The sequence below is a fragment of the Myotis lucifugus genome, unplaced genomic scaffold (genome assembly GCF_000147115.1).
Source record: "Myotis lucifugus unplaced genomic scaffold, Myoluc2.0 scaffold_162, whole genome shotgun sequence".
Taxonomy (NCBI): domain Eukaryota; kingdom Metazoa; phylum Chordata; class Mammalia; order Chiroptera; family Vespertilionidae; genus Myotis; species Myotis lucifugus.
This window is the reverse complement of record NW_005871210.1, coordinates 989,422-1,003,986: the sequence shown is the minus strand read 5'-3', so window position 1 is coordinate 1,003,986 and position 14,565 is coordinate 989,422. Positions and strand designations below refer to the sequence as shown.

Below are 14,565 nucleotides of genomic sequence, written 5' to 3'. Positions count from 1 at the left end.
TCTCCTCCCATCATCCAGGAAGAACCTCCTCAGTTGCTACTACAGAGAACGGGATGGAAGCTGGCACGGGTGGGAGAGGCCAGGACTCAGACCAGCTTCTCCCTGGCTCCACAGCTGCAGTTTCCTCTTCTAACAGCAGGGGGAGTGGTCACCGTGAAGCACCACCACAGAGCAGAAGGGCAGGACTTCCTGCACTGCTAACTTGTTTGACAAAGGACTCTGGACGAAGTTTATTTCCATTTCTTCGAATGAAATGGGTTTCTGGAGGTCAGTGACCATCTGCAGGCCTCACGTGAGGCTCTGCCTTCGTGCAGGCCTTGGCACTGTTGAGTCCAAACACCCTCCAAATGGCCTTGCCAAATGGCCTTGAGGAAGAGTCATGACCAAACACCCCACCGCTGGGGTTTCTGGTAAAACACAGTTTTGTGATGTTGGGCTTTGGATTAAAGGTCACCTGGAAGGCTCTAATAATCTCGCTCATAAACAACCATGTGGGCCAAACAAAGCTCCTGAGTGAGCACCTCAATAAGAGTCTGCACGCCCTTCTCTCCAGGCCTCCACGGGCACCATCTGGCTGCTGGGGAAGCACAAGGTAAGCTTACATACTAGTAAGGTCCTTTTTCTTGAGACCAGGCCTTTCTCTGTATGCCTCCCTCCCATCAATCACACTCTCCTCCTTTCCAGTGCTACCACTAGCCTGGGCAAAGTTGGGCTTCTGAGCAGTGACAGGGACAGGCTGATGAAAGAGAGCAGCTCTGTGCTCCAGGCAGGAGCATGTGGGCCCCCGTTTGCTTAGGGTAGAGTCTGACTTTTCCCCTCTCTCTAGTGGCCACCCTAAAGCCCCTTACTGACGCAAAAAGCTAAGAATACCTCCTGGCTCAACTAGCTAAGACCACTTACTTTATAAGTAAAAAAGAAAGAGTGAAGACCTGGAGAAGTTAAGGGACTTGTTTAGGCACACACCTAGCCAGTGGTAGAGCTTGGAGCAAAGGAACAGGAGCCAACCTAAAATGAACCACTTGCAAGCAGGCCCAGACCGGCACACATGAGCACAGAGGAGTTCCCACTTGGCACAGAGTCACCAGGAAAAAAAGCTGGGCTTTCTCATCAAGGTCTGCCTGCTTACTTTTATTATTATTATTTTTTAATCCTCACCCGAGGATATTTTTCCATTGATTATTAGAGAGAGTGGAAGAGAGAGGGAAATATAGAGAGAAATAACGATGTGAGAAAAGCACATTGATTAGTTGCCTCCTGCATGAGTCCTGACCAGGGTCCAGGCCAGGGAGGAGCCTGCAACCGAGGTACATGCCCTCGACCGGAATCAAACCCGGGATCCTTCAGTCCGCAGGCCAATGCTCTATCCACCGACCCAAACCACCTAGGGCTGCCTGCTTACTTTTCAAGACGACTAGGGCCTGGCCGGTGTGGCTCAGTGGTTGAGTGCTGACCTATAAACCAGAAGAGTCATGGTTTGATTCCTAGTCAGGGTACATGCCCAGGTTGTGAGCTCCATCCCCAGTGTGGTGCACGCAGGAGGCAGCCAATCAATGATTCTCTCATCACTGATGTTTCTTTCTCTTCCTCTCCCTTCCTCTCTAAAATCAATAAAAATATATCTTTTTAAAAAAACACAAACAACCCCCTAGGTACTCTTGGTCCTGCTAGCTGGTTGAGGGGGAGCCTAAAGATTAGGAAGAGAACTATTCTTGGCATGCAGGAAATGATAGGCTGCTTATTACCCTATTAGTTCAAAGGACCAGGTTCTTTCTCAATACTTGGCACTTATGATAGGGGTAAAACAACAGCCCACAGTGTCCCATGCTGGATCCCAGTGTGGCTGTAGTACAAGGGTTTAGGGAAACATACCCTTAGTGGTTCCTGGTTCTTGCATAAGCAGAAGTTACAAGAAAACCAAGTTTAAAGTAGAGATAACAGAGGATCCTGGCAGCAATTTGAAAACTTCAGTGTTAAAGGCACTAGGAAAATGGAGGAGCATCATCTGTGGATGAGTAGGGTTTCTACCCAAGAACTGACAGGTCTGCAGTAAAGAACGCAGGGACTGCTGGCTATGTGTCTGCCTCTTCCCTTCCACCTCCTATCCCTCCTGGAGGACATGTAACTCCTGCAGCTGCCTGTGTCCTACCAGATTTTCACAGAAGCAATGACCTGCAACTGGCCGGGGCAAAGTAGAGGCAGACAATGCCAGGCACATTACAGCTATCTGCTGCTCCTGCTTCATAAGCAACCAGTAAGAAAGGAAGTTATGCTTTATGTGGCTTTCAAAATTCACCTGCCTGCAAAAAAGAGTGCTTCTTCTAAAAAATCAAAGATGACACTGAAACTCTATACAGCCAGGCCACATGAGTGGCAACTGCAGGCCTATGTGTACGAAGACTTCCTTTACACATCAAGAAATTCCAGCCTACCCAGGGAAGGAGCTTGGTACCTGACTGGTCAAGATGAAAATGTATCTAGAAAGGGATAAGACCATTAGACCAATCAGGACTCCCCACTGCAACATGGCTGTGACATCACCGATTCTGTCTGTTATAGGATATTGGTGACAGTGGTGGCATGGCTCCCTCAAAGAAAGTCTATGTTCTTTATAGAAGGGGAAGTGGGAGGGTGAATACTGGGCTAGCAATATCCACTATACTGATTTAGTTGCTAGCGATCATATTTTTGAACATCAGGTTTATTGATATGTGATTTGTATACAATAAAATATCCTTTTAAAATGCAAAAATACATGTGTCTGAGACCAGTTTTCCTGGTCTGAAATCTCTGCTCCCTTATGCACTCTGCAGAATTCAGGGGACAAGTTCCAAATCATGCCATATGTCTACTCACTCACAAATAAAGCTCCTTCGTTTTCCCAGGATGAAAGCCAGTGTTATTTGGAAGAGGCCTAGGCACAGTGTGCTAGAAAGGTTTTCCTCACTCAAGACATACTTGCAGGTGTGGATCGATCTCAAATATGGTCTCTCCCCTCCGCATGTCAGTTATCAGCCAGGGGCCGCCAGCGCTGTGGATAAAGAAAGGGGGCAGGAGGGTCTGGGCTGGGCCTACAGCCTGCCCTGCTTGCTGCCCCAGGCCCAGAACACAAGGGAGTGGTCAGTGGTCGGGGCCATCAGGGAGCGAGTTGTCAGGAAGCCCTGATGTGAAAAGCCAGTGCCTGAACAGCCATGTAAGGGGAAGCCCACATGTGGGGGAAGAAGGGGGTCCCGCCCCAGGCCTGGGAAGCCAGGCACCCACCTCATAGGGAGGGGCTGTACTCACACGGGCACCATCCGCAGCAGCTCCAGGATACCCTGCCCATTCCACTGCTGGGCTGCATGGAGTTCCTCAGTGCAGACACCAACAATCTGGGACCCAGAGACAAGATGCCATAGTGTGTTAATGGCTATTCCTCCCACCCATCCAGAAGGTCAGCCACCCAGACTCTGTCAGTGTCACTTCAAGTGATGGGACTACAGGCAGCATCTGTGCTCAGAGGCTAGTGCATCCAAAATGGGATGGTTCCCTCAGGAGGAAATAGTTGCCTGGCCAGGATATGGATGGGTCCACAGATGTGGCACTGATGGCTGATTCTTGCCCTGCTGTGATAGGCCGGGCATCTGGTGACACAAAGTCAAGTCCTTGACTGCAGAGAAATCAGGGCCCTGCCAACTCAGGATGTCCCTAGAAGTAGTGGAGGTTCTGCCCAATCTAGGATCATGGGGAATGTAATAGGAGATTTTGAAACTCTTCAAGCTCGAAACAACAACCAAAGGGCCCAGCAGATGGCAGAAGAGCTCCCTTCGGCTAAGCCTTTGGTCAATCTCAAGAGAAACAACTGAATCTTCACGCAGACCCATCAGGATCACGATCACAGAGCCCTCTGCAGCTGGGGGGATGCATCCACCAAAGCTGCATTCCTGCTGGGAGTTACTGTGCCTGTGGCTGCCTGGCCAGTTCACAGAAATACCCTCCCCGTTACCCGCCTCTGCTACAACCAGCCTCTCCTACCCAAATGACCCCTTCCCTTTCCCCCTTCTCCCCTCTCAGCAGGTTAAATCAGACCCTCTGAATCGACCTGATAAACAGATGGAGGAGAAAATGGGGAAAGAACAAGGAAATCTCCCGTTCCTTTCACTCTCTCCACCCAAGCCCTCCTGCCCTCCCAGGACTTTTCCCACAGGGAAGGCTCGCGCCCATGTCCAACCTGTGCCTCACCTGGAGGAAGGTAACTACCCCAAAGGGTGTCTGCACAGGTTGCATCTGCGGGTCCTCTGTCAGCAGCATGTGCTGAATTCTTGACTCGCTGTTATCCAAAGGGCTGTGCCAAGACACGTGATCCCCACTGCAGAAGGTGTTCTCTGTGGGAGAGACAGGAGAATCCTCGGTGTTTGAGGCCCTGCATCCAGGCCCAGAACTCAGCCTGGGATCTGAGAAGCCCAGGCTGGAAGGCCCCCCCAGGCTTCCAAGGTAGTCCCTGTGAAGGAGGGGAAGCATCCACACAGGTGAGAGCAGAGTCTGAATGTCTCCCTCAAGCCAATGCACTCCTACTGGCCGGTTCGGCCAGCCTTCCACAGAAAGGACAGGCTGCTAGTGTGCATGCTCACTTGGCCTGCAAGTCCAAAGCCAGAATTCTGGCATCTGCTCCACTTCCCCAGCACCTTCACTTCTTGGGGTGGGGTCGGGGGGCAGTCATGATTGGACCTACCAAGAAAGAATAAAGTGTTTTATTGTGGGGCCACCTTAATAGGGAGACTGGAGGGCAGTGAAAGCCTTTCACCTTGGACAAACAGAACAGGGTTTATGTGCTGCTGAAACTGCTCAAAAGAGAACACCTCACTTTGCAGGGCCTTTGAGATCTGTCAGCAGTTTTCCCCAGGAAGACAGATTTAGGGAACAGTTCCTCAGGGAGGTGCACTGGAGACCAACAAAAGTCTGAATTGTGCCCCACACACCGTGGCAGAGACATAGACTTGGGGGCCGGGGGCTGTTTCCATGAGGACATAGATATTGTGCCCAGGCTGCCCAACAGAAACATGTGCAAACACAGCCACCTCATAGCCTTACCACTGAACTGCACACAAATCCATTACTCAAAAAAGTTTAAGGCAGCATAACCACAAGGGAAAAACCACCTACGCGGTATGAAGTCTCCACTACCCCTGACTTTTATCTTGGGTGCCCTTCAAAGGAACTCTGCATTTACCAGCCTGTATGCATCTATAGGTTCTCTCTATCTTGTTTCTTCTAAGACATATGCAGCACCATTTTGTACGTTACATATACCTTGGAATCATTTCACATCAGCACAGAGAAAGCTACCTTATTCTTTAAATGGCTGTATGGCAGTTCACCGTGGTCTATCACATATAATCTAGGGGTCTCAACAGCTGAGGTCCTTTCACTTTTTATCAATATTTGAAGCAAGGCAGAAAACACAGACAGACAGACACACACACACACACACACACACACACCAGCCTGAAGGCCTGAGAGCACATCTGCTCTCATTTGTCTTGGTCTAAATACTCCCTCCTGTGTCAGGTGAAGTGTACACCACTTTTTCTAAGAGACAGGCTTGGGTTATTGGTCCTAACCTCAAAAACATTCATTCAGGGGGGAGAAGAAAGACTTCTTCCTCTAAGAGACATGAAATAATAAAGGGGAGAGAGGGCCTGGCTCCAGGCAGAGCCAACTACAAACCCCTCTTTCTGGACTCACTCTTCCCAGATTTCCTCTCCTTTACAGAAGTGCATGTCTATAAGTATCTACAAGTTAGAAACAATGTCACAAGTAAACAGACTGAATTAGTAATTAAAAGCTTCCTCCACAATTAAAGGGTTCAGGTCCAGATGGCTTCACTGGTAAATTCTACCAAACATTCAGAGAAGAATTAATAGTAACACTTCACAATTAATTCTATGAGGCCAATCATAGAATTAATTTACCCTGATACCAAAATCAGACAAAAGCACCACAAGCAAAGAAAGCCATAAATCAATAGCCCTGATGCATAGTCCTCAAGACTTGAGACACAAAGTCCTCAAGAAAATACAGGCAAACTGGACACAGCAACATACGAAAGGGTTATATACAACGACCAAGTGAGATTTAACCCAAAAATATAAGGTTGGTGTAGAAGTAACATAAGAAAATAAATGTAATATTGATATAGTATGTCAACAGACTAAAGGTTTAAAAAAACACATAATCATCTCAGTAGACACAGAAAAAGCATTCAGCAAAATCCAATACTCTTTCATGATAAAAACACTCAAACTAGGAATAGATGGGAACTTCCTCAATCTGTTAAAGGGCATCTACAAAAAAACCTACAGCTAACATCATACTTGATGGTGAAAGACTGAATTATTTCCCTCTAAGATCAGGAACAAGACAAAGATTCCCACTCTTACCACTTCTATTCAACACTGTACTTCATGAACCTTAGAAACATTACACTAACTGAAAGAAGCCAGTCCCCAAAGGCCATATATGATGCCATTTACATGGAATCTCCAGAACAGGCACATCTACATACACAGATAGATTAGTGGTTGCTAGGGGGGGATGGGGAGTGACTGGTATGAGTTTACTTTTGGGGGTGATGCAAATGTTCTAGGGTTCATTGTGGTGATGGTTTCACAACAATGAATAACATGGTATGTGAATTATATCTCAATAAAGATGTTAAGAAGAAAGAAAGAAGGCAAAAGGAAAGAACCTGGGGGAGAGGCAAAGTGTGTGAAGCCAGGCCAAGGCCCTGGATTCCTTGTCACCACCTCCTCAGGGTAAGCAGCCCAGCCTGGGAGAGGCCTCACTCATAATGCCCAGACATCACACACATTATAGCTCTATGTGACCCGAACGATCACAGTCCAACGTTTTCATTTTCTACAAATGAAGAAAGGACCCTCGAGACTGCCCAAGGTCATGGGGCAAGTCAGTGACGATAGAGCACAGTGAAACATTTCCCAAACTTCTGAGTCAGCGGTTCTCAACCTGTGGGTCGCGACCCCTTTGGGGGTCAAATGACCCTTTCACAGGGGTCGCCTAAGACCATCGGAAAACACATATATAATTACATATTGTTTTTGTGATTAATCACTACACTTTAATTATGTTCAATTTGTAACAATGAAAATACATCCTGCATATCAGATATTTACATGACAATTCATAACAGTAGCAAAATTACAGTTATGAAGTAGCAACGAAAATAATTTTATGGTTGGGGGTCACCACAACATGAGGAATTGTATTAAAGGGTCGCGGCATTAGGAAGGTTGAGAACCACTGTTCTGAGTCATCCGTAACACTGTCAGGATTTTTAACATATATCTGCATACCACCTGTACTATTACCTACCTGTCTCCCCACCCCGTAAAATTGACTCACTTTAAAAACCTAAACAAACTTACTTTAAATAGAAATCTCCTATCACAACACTAAATAGGGAAAATCAGTGTTGCTCACTGTAAAGTAGATGACTTCAAAATGACTGAATGAAAATAAAATATTTTAAATCTCTAACAGATACTGTTGCTTACCTAACCTTGTTAAAACTGAAATGATCAAGGATTAAAGAGCTGTTAAGAATTAAAGAGTGAGTCATATCAAACTGACAAAAACAGCAGGGCTGAGTCAGAGCTCTGAAGAGGAAAGAGAGTCCTCACTATTCATGTTACTGAATGCCTTGTCCAGTTACCATCTAAATCTCCTGCTGGCTTTGGCAAATCATGGCATCATGGTTAATTTTGCAGTTGGGAAAGCCCTGTTGCTATTTGCCTCTGCCCCTTACTAGTTGTGACCCTGGGCAACTTCTAAGCCTGTTCCCTCATCTGTAAGCAGGAAATAGTGCGCCCACTTGGAGTGCTCTCCACTGCTGCATGTATGACTCTACTCCTGTCCTGGAATACAGCGCAGCTACTCCCACCCAGGTCCCGTTCCTTTACCAGGAAGCAGGACCAGCCACAGAGCCTGTCGCTAACAACAATTGCCAGTAGGTGGCACCATCACTCCTGATTTAAGAAAGCTGGGCCAAAAAAAAAAAGAAAGAAAAGAAAGCTGGGCCAGTTCCCTCCAATGCTTCTGGTCTAGCTGACTTCTGGTCTGTAGAAATATACCCCAAACCTGAAAGGTTCTTAGACTGGAAATAGGGAAAGGACTGGAAAGGTTTGAAGCCATGACCTTTTATGAACCAGAATCGACATTTATAAATGTTGCCCTAACCAGTTTGGCTCAGCGGATAGAGCGTTGGCCTGCGGACTGAAGGGTCCCAGGTTCGATTCCGGTCGAGGGCATGTACCTTGGTTGTGGGCACATCCCCAGTACGGAATGTGCAGGAGGCAGCTGATCGATGTTTCTCTCTCATTGATGTTTCTAATTTTCTACCCCTCTCCCCGCTCTCTGTAAAAAATCAATAAAATACATTTTTTTAAAAAATAAAAATAAATGTTGTCCAAACCTAAACTATTTAAATGAAGAATGACTAAACGGTACACTTAATTTGGGAAGGAGTGCAAGTTAGGCAGCTGGGAGAGGAGGCTGTAAAGCAGGGAAGGGAAACAGACCCAGTTGCTGTTCTAGGACCAACACACCTCCCTGGCGTGTGTGATCAAGCTCTGGCAAAATGTACTAGTGAGTTAAAGGAGGGCAGGTGAGGAGAAAGCATAACCACACACAGAAAGGTTTACAGAGCAGGAGGGGAACAACCTTCTAGCCGGGGACAGGGTTTTCTTCCCTAGCCCTGCCTGATGGGAGAACTAGCTGTATTAGCTCTGCTGTGGCCAAGAAACAGCCTTTCTTAACAATGAAAGAGCCTTGGTCACAGTTTTCAAGCTTGGGACAAAGCCACAAAGGGCTCATTCTTGAGTCTGCTCTGGTCTTTATTTCTGGATGCTCAGCCCCATTCTGTGTGGAGCCACGGTGGGTCTCAGCACTCAGGCCCCAGCGCTCACCCCAGGAAGCTCTCAGCCCCCTTGAGAGGGTTTTCAAATGCTAATGCGGCCTCAGTCAGAGGCCCAGCTGTTCCGTCCAGTGGTTAGAGAGCTCCTCCCCCTCCCTTCCTCTCGGGCTGCCTGAGTACCCTAACCAAGAAATTAGGATGCAAATCTCTGGGACCCCTCCCCACACCACGCAGCAGAGGGGCTCTCTGGGATCCGAAGGCAGGCCATCTCCCTCTTCCTCTGAGCTCCGGCCCAAGTACCATGAGAAACCTCCCTCAGCTGCTGCCTGTTTGGCAAATTCACCAGAGGGGAACTACCACCTTAGGGTGGCAAAAAGGGTCCAGAAACTTCCAGGTACAGTTCTGCCCTTGCTTCATTGACAGAAAGGTTTTGTTACTCTATGTTTCTATCCCCATTAACAAACAACTCCCTGGCACGAACTCTTTAAAAAGTTGGGTGACGGGGGTGTGGGTGTGCAGATTCTAACTGGCCCCTCAAATTGACCCTACCCCCAACTCCCAAACATCCAGCTTTAGTCATGGTGGTTTGAAGCTGGACTGTGCCAGATATAATAAGTTAGCAAAATCTAGGGAAATGGGTTGCAGAAGAAAACAGCTATTGTTTGCAAAATAATTAGTGCTGCCTTTGAAATACTGAGAAACAAATATATTCTCCAAGAGTTCTTAATTCATCCCAACCCTGGAGAATGACTGTCTCCTTTCTGTGTGAAACTAGTGATGTTCTACACAACAGCTCACAAAGCAAAAAGCAATCCCCCACCCCCACCCCCCACGTCCCATCCCAGTGGTCAAAATCAACATGTTGGTCAGAGGAGAACAGGTTAATGTTGTCTTTTGAAGCCCAGAAGAGCGGGTTTCTCATGGCTGAAGCTGGGAGCCTGGGAGTCAAAAGCCCTTTTGAGTGTTCTGTGCTGTTACATGCTTTCTGAGGACAGAGGGCAGGGTCCGGAAATCCTGCCGAACTGTGTCAGGTGTCAAATAAGTGGCTGGTCTGCAGAGGTGTTGCGGAAAGGCCAGGAAGACAGGAGGTGGCCAAACTAGGCTGGCAGTCTGGAGTCTGTCAACGTTGAGGTCAAACTTCTGAACACCAGGACAGCCATCAGTCTCCTGAGAAACAGTCTCCATCTTTCTTGCCTTCTTGGTCCTCACAAATGACTTTCACAACCAGGGCCCAAGCGTCCTATGTGATGACAGAGCTGGTTCCTAGGAGGGCTTAGCAGTGCTTCTCTAAAATGCCAGATGTGCCCGAGTCACCCTCAGCAACACAGACTGCTGGTAGGGAAGGTCTCCAAGAAGTTCCAGGGCGAAGCAGCACACATGGGAGAATCTGGCAACTGCCTACGCCCACCCTCCTTCCTGAGAAGGTCCATGCTGCTGCTGCAGCCACTGTGGGCTGCTCGGCGGAGCTGGGCCCTGAGAAGGATTCCTCTGAGATTGGAAGATAACCCCTTACAGTCAACTGAAGGCCCACAAACTAAAACATGTTTATGGGAGCAGAAACACAAGTCTGACAGGCCCGGGCAGCCTATGACCCCCCATGAGAGGAGGAGACAACGGAGGTTTTGCTAAATGAACCAGCTCTGGCTGAGGCCGTGGAGGAGGTAAACTTCAAAGTCAGTCCTGATGGCCTCTGCCCAGCTCAGATGCGCCTAACTGGAGCCTCTTAGTCTGACCACTGTCCCCACTGGGTCCCTCACATAATCCTATTATAATTTCTAAAACCCAGGGCTTTATCCTGGCTCTAAGCCAAGGGGGGAAGGGAGTGAGGATGTGTATGACTAATTTACCTATTTTTCATTATATTTCCAAAAATGAGGAGGTCATAGCTATAGGACAGCCTAATGTCACTGCCACAGATTACAGTTCTGAAGTCCTTAACACAAGCATGAGATACTACCCTCATTGGGAGGAGGTGATCCTAGGCACTACCCTTACTGTCCTAGCACCCTAAGACCCAGAGCCGCCTCCAGGCTTCTATCTCCACCTGACAGCACCCAAAGGAAGGCCACAGACTCTCTTCTCACTGGGGAAGAGCACGCATTTTTTCCTATTAACACAGACTCTCCTCCCTCCAGGGCTCCAAATAAAGCTGTGAGTGAGCACTTCCCTGCCTACCCACCCCGACTCCCCATCCCATCCCCAAGCCACACCTAAGAGCTCAGTTCAGAGCCTCGCAGCAGTGGTGAGGCAAGGCCTACCCTATAAACTCTGATAGCAGTTGAGAGCAATGATATATGCACATCACATGAGAGCAAAAAATAAATTCTGTCCTGGGTGATGCCCCTTTAACATTTGAGCCCTGCAAGGAGAGGATAGGAGCGGGATGCTCTGGAGCTCAGAGGCTTCACTCGGTACAAACCAATGGAATTTGACACCCCTGCTCCTCTCCACACACATGCACAGCAGACAAGATCCTCATAGAGAAGGAGATCCTAGGAGCATATGTGCACAACAGCCCCACTGCAGGGCTTCAAATCTAACTCCTCCTAAGAAAGAAAAAAATAACAATAAAACAACCAATCATGTATGGGAGAGGAAGAGAAACAGATTCTCTGTACGTGTTATAAGCTTTTGTGGCCAGTAGGCAAAGTTCTTCATAGCTGGATGGTGGGCAATTGTAAAGTTTTTTCCAACTGGTCAAGCGGTGAAGCAAGAACTAACCCCCCTCCCACCTTTTTAAAGTTCTAAATGCAGTTCTGTGATTTGAAAAGTTAATTTGAATGTTTAGTTAGAGAGTTTCCCTTAATTAATTCTGTCTGATATTAATTTGGCTAAATGTGGTTGCAAGACACTGTTTGGGAAGTGGATGTGCTGCACACTTGACTACATAAAAAGAGCAAGAAGAGACATGCTTCTTCTTACAAAACTGAAAGGAAACATAAAGGATATTCCTTCTAGGTTTTGCCTAGAATCAAAGGAATCGCCAAGGATCAGAAAGCCAGTCAGAGGAGACTCAAAATTGTTTCCCTATGTATTTTCTCAAAACCTCTGGCTCTCCAGCCTCCATCCCCTCCCTCAAAGGCACAATCATAAAGGCAAAGAGTGAAGTGTAAGAAAAATCCCTTTTTTAAGCAGGGAAACTCAACTGACACAGGGTGACAGCAGGGAGGTAGGAGGCTGTGGGCTGCTGGAGCCTGGGAGACCCTCACCCAGGAGCGAGTCTCTGGGGCTGCAGACCTTTCAGGACGGGCCCACTACCGGCAACGGTGTGGCTTCCCCAGGAGCAGACTGTGAATCCCACACACTCGCCTGGTGTCTGCACACACAGGCCTCTTGCGGAGGTGTGGGTGAGGACCTCAACTGCAAACAGAGCTCAGCAGGTTTGCCCACTGCAGTTTGCAGCTGTCACCAGACAAATCCTAGTTCATCCACTATGTGCCATGCCCTTTTTAAAAGTTTTTTTGTTGTTGTTAATCTTCACCTGAGGATGTTTTTTCCCTATTGATTTTCAGAGAGAATGGAAGGAAAGGGGAAAGGGGAAAGGGGAAGGAGAAGGGGAGGGGGAGGGGGAGGGGAGGGGGAGGGGGAGGGAGGAAGGGGGAGAGAGAGAGAGAGAGAGAGACATCAATGTGAGAGAGGCACATCGTTTGGTTGCCTCCTGCATGCACCCTGACCAGGGCAGGGAATGAACCTGCAATCCAGGTATGTGCCCGCGACCCTTCAGTGCTCGGGCTCTAACCACTGAGAACACCAGCCAGGGCTGTTCCATGCCCTTCTGTAAGGAAACAGGTCCTTGCTCACCATTTCAAGAGACCCTTTTGCACTAAGCTGGCAGGTGCTTTCACTTTTCTTTTAAAACAGCTCCATCTGTTTAGACACCTGTCAGTATGGGGAACAAGAGTCTTTTGCCCGAGGCTTGTAACTGGGCAAAACCTGCCCTCCTTGCCCTGGCTGCTCTCACTCGCCATGGCCGGCACAGAGGGCACAGAGGGCTACCACCCACACTCAGGTCAGATCCCAAGCCCCTTTGTTCTTAAAGCCCAAGTGACTGAGGTTTTAAACTTGCAGTTCCCTTACACATTTCACCACCACCCTCTCTGGCCCCAAATGTCAGGAGATCCTTTGAAGCTTTAAAATCAAGCATATGCTTCTACTCCTTTCATCTTTTTCCTGAAGAGACTAGTTAAATCCACAATGAAAATCCATGTAGTTGCCAGACACATGTAAACTAGCACAGTCACTTTGGAGGGCCGCATGGCAGACTCTATTAGCATAAAAGGCATTCCCTTTGACCTGATCATTCTACTTAGTGTCCACTCTAGAGCAAAACACATTCGCAGGAAGGAATGAGCAAGGATGCTCTCAGCATCTGTGCGCTGTTGGCAATAGTGGAAAAATGGAAACCACCTAAATGTGCATCACTAGAAGAAGGGTTAAATTATGGCTTATCCATGCTACAAAATCATAGGCAGCAGCTAAAAGAATAAATCTCTACATATCGACATGAAAAGATCTCTAAGACATACTGCAGGGGAGGTGGAGGCTCCTAAATTAACTAGACTAATGACGCTGGTCCTCTTGCCACAGACTTCAAACTTTTTCCATTTCTTTATTTTTCCTCCTCTCTTGGTGTTTATGGTCAGTTACATAAAAACAATCCCCTCGCTCCCTGGCAGCCTTTGTTTCTTAGTCCTATTTCTGTGCACGGCACATAGTTTCTTATGAGCACTTTGCGCATGTTTACTGCTTTGCAGCTCAGGGTTAACTGCCCTGACAACATCTAAAATCTGAAATCAAAATGGTAAACACATCTACAGACCAACACCGGACAGGCCCGGTGAAGATACTGCACTGCCCTGCTCTTCTTCTGGGCGTGGGGGGCAGAGCTGATGCACTTTTGCTGTGGAGCAAAGCTGCATTTGTATCTCTGAACATTCCCAAGTCAAAGAACTTTAGCATGGCCCTCATTCTGCCTCAATTCCAAAAAGGAAGGCCATCTTGCCCCACAGAAGTCTGGGAGTCAGGAGGGACACACTGCCCGGGGATAAACTTTTTTGCTTTGTTGTTGTTTTGTATTTGTTTGGGGAGTGGAGAGAGTTTTGTTCTTGGCAATTTGTTTTTCCTTCAAGGGAGTGGATGAGGAGGCCAGGATGTGGCTTTGAACTTTTCAGGAGAAGAACCTGGTCCTGCCCTGGCCCTGTGTACATAAAGCATTTGGTTTCCAATTATTATGAAGAGAGAAACTTCCTGGAGCCAGGTGAGGAGTTAAGTAGACAAAACAAGAAATTCTTAGCTCAAGTGCTGTCCTCACTACAGAAAACATGCCTATCTTCATCCAGACTGCAAGTTCAAACAAAACCAAAAGTGGAACGGGGACCACTGAATGGCAGGCCTGGTGTGGCGCTGAGGGCTTCGTCCCAGCATTCTCTAGAAGAAGCCACTGCTGAGTCACCAGATCCAGTCTGGCGTAGAGAAAACTGGATGAATTGATCAAACCAAACCAAGAAATCTCAATCTTTCTTCCCAGCCATACTGAAAGAGTCTGAGGAGGAAGGAAAGCACATGGTATGAGGGACATGAGCACTGGAGAACCTGGTTCAAAAAATTCGTTTTCACTTAATCCGCTAGGCCTTGGCCAGCAACCATACAGCCCTGTA

General features: G+C 47.7%; 1 protein-coding gene across 1 annotated transcript in view; it reads right to left on the bottom strand.

Moving 5' to 3' along the window:
• The window catches only part of SUFU (SUFU negative regulator of hedgehog signaling), a gene marked incomplete at its 5' end in the record, with an annotated part of 88,046 nt that overhangs the window by 31,258 nt on the left and 42,223 nt on the right, over positions 1 to 14,565 (bottom strand). The window contains 3 exons of the mRNA XM_006095938.3: positions 2,956 to 3,028; positions 3,283 to 3,368; positions 4,219 to 4,361. Of these exons, the coding sequence (XP_006096000.1) occupies positions 2,956 to 3,028; positions 3,283 to 3,368; positions 4,219 to 4,361 (302 nt within the window). The remainder of the gene's footprint in view (positions 1 to 2,955; positions 3,029 to 3,282; positions 3,369 to 4,218; positions 4,362 to 14,565) is intronic.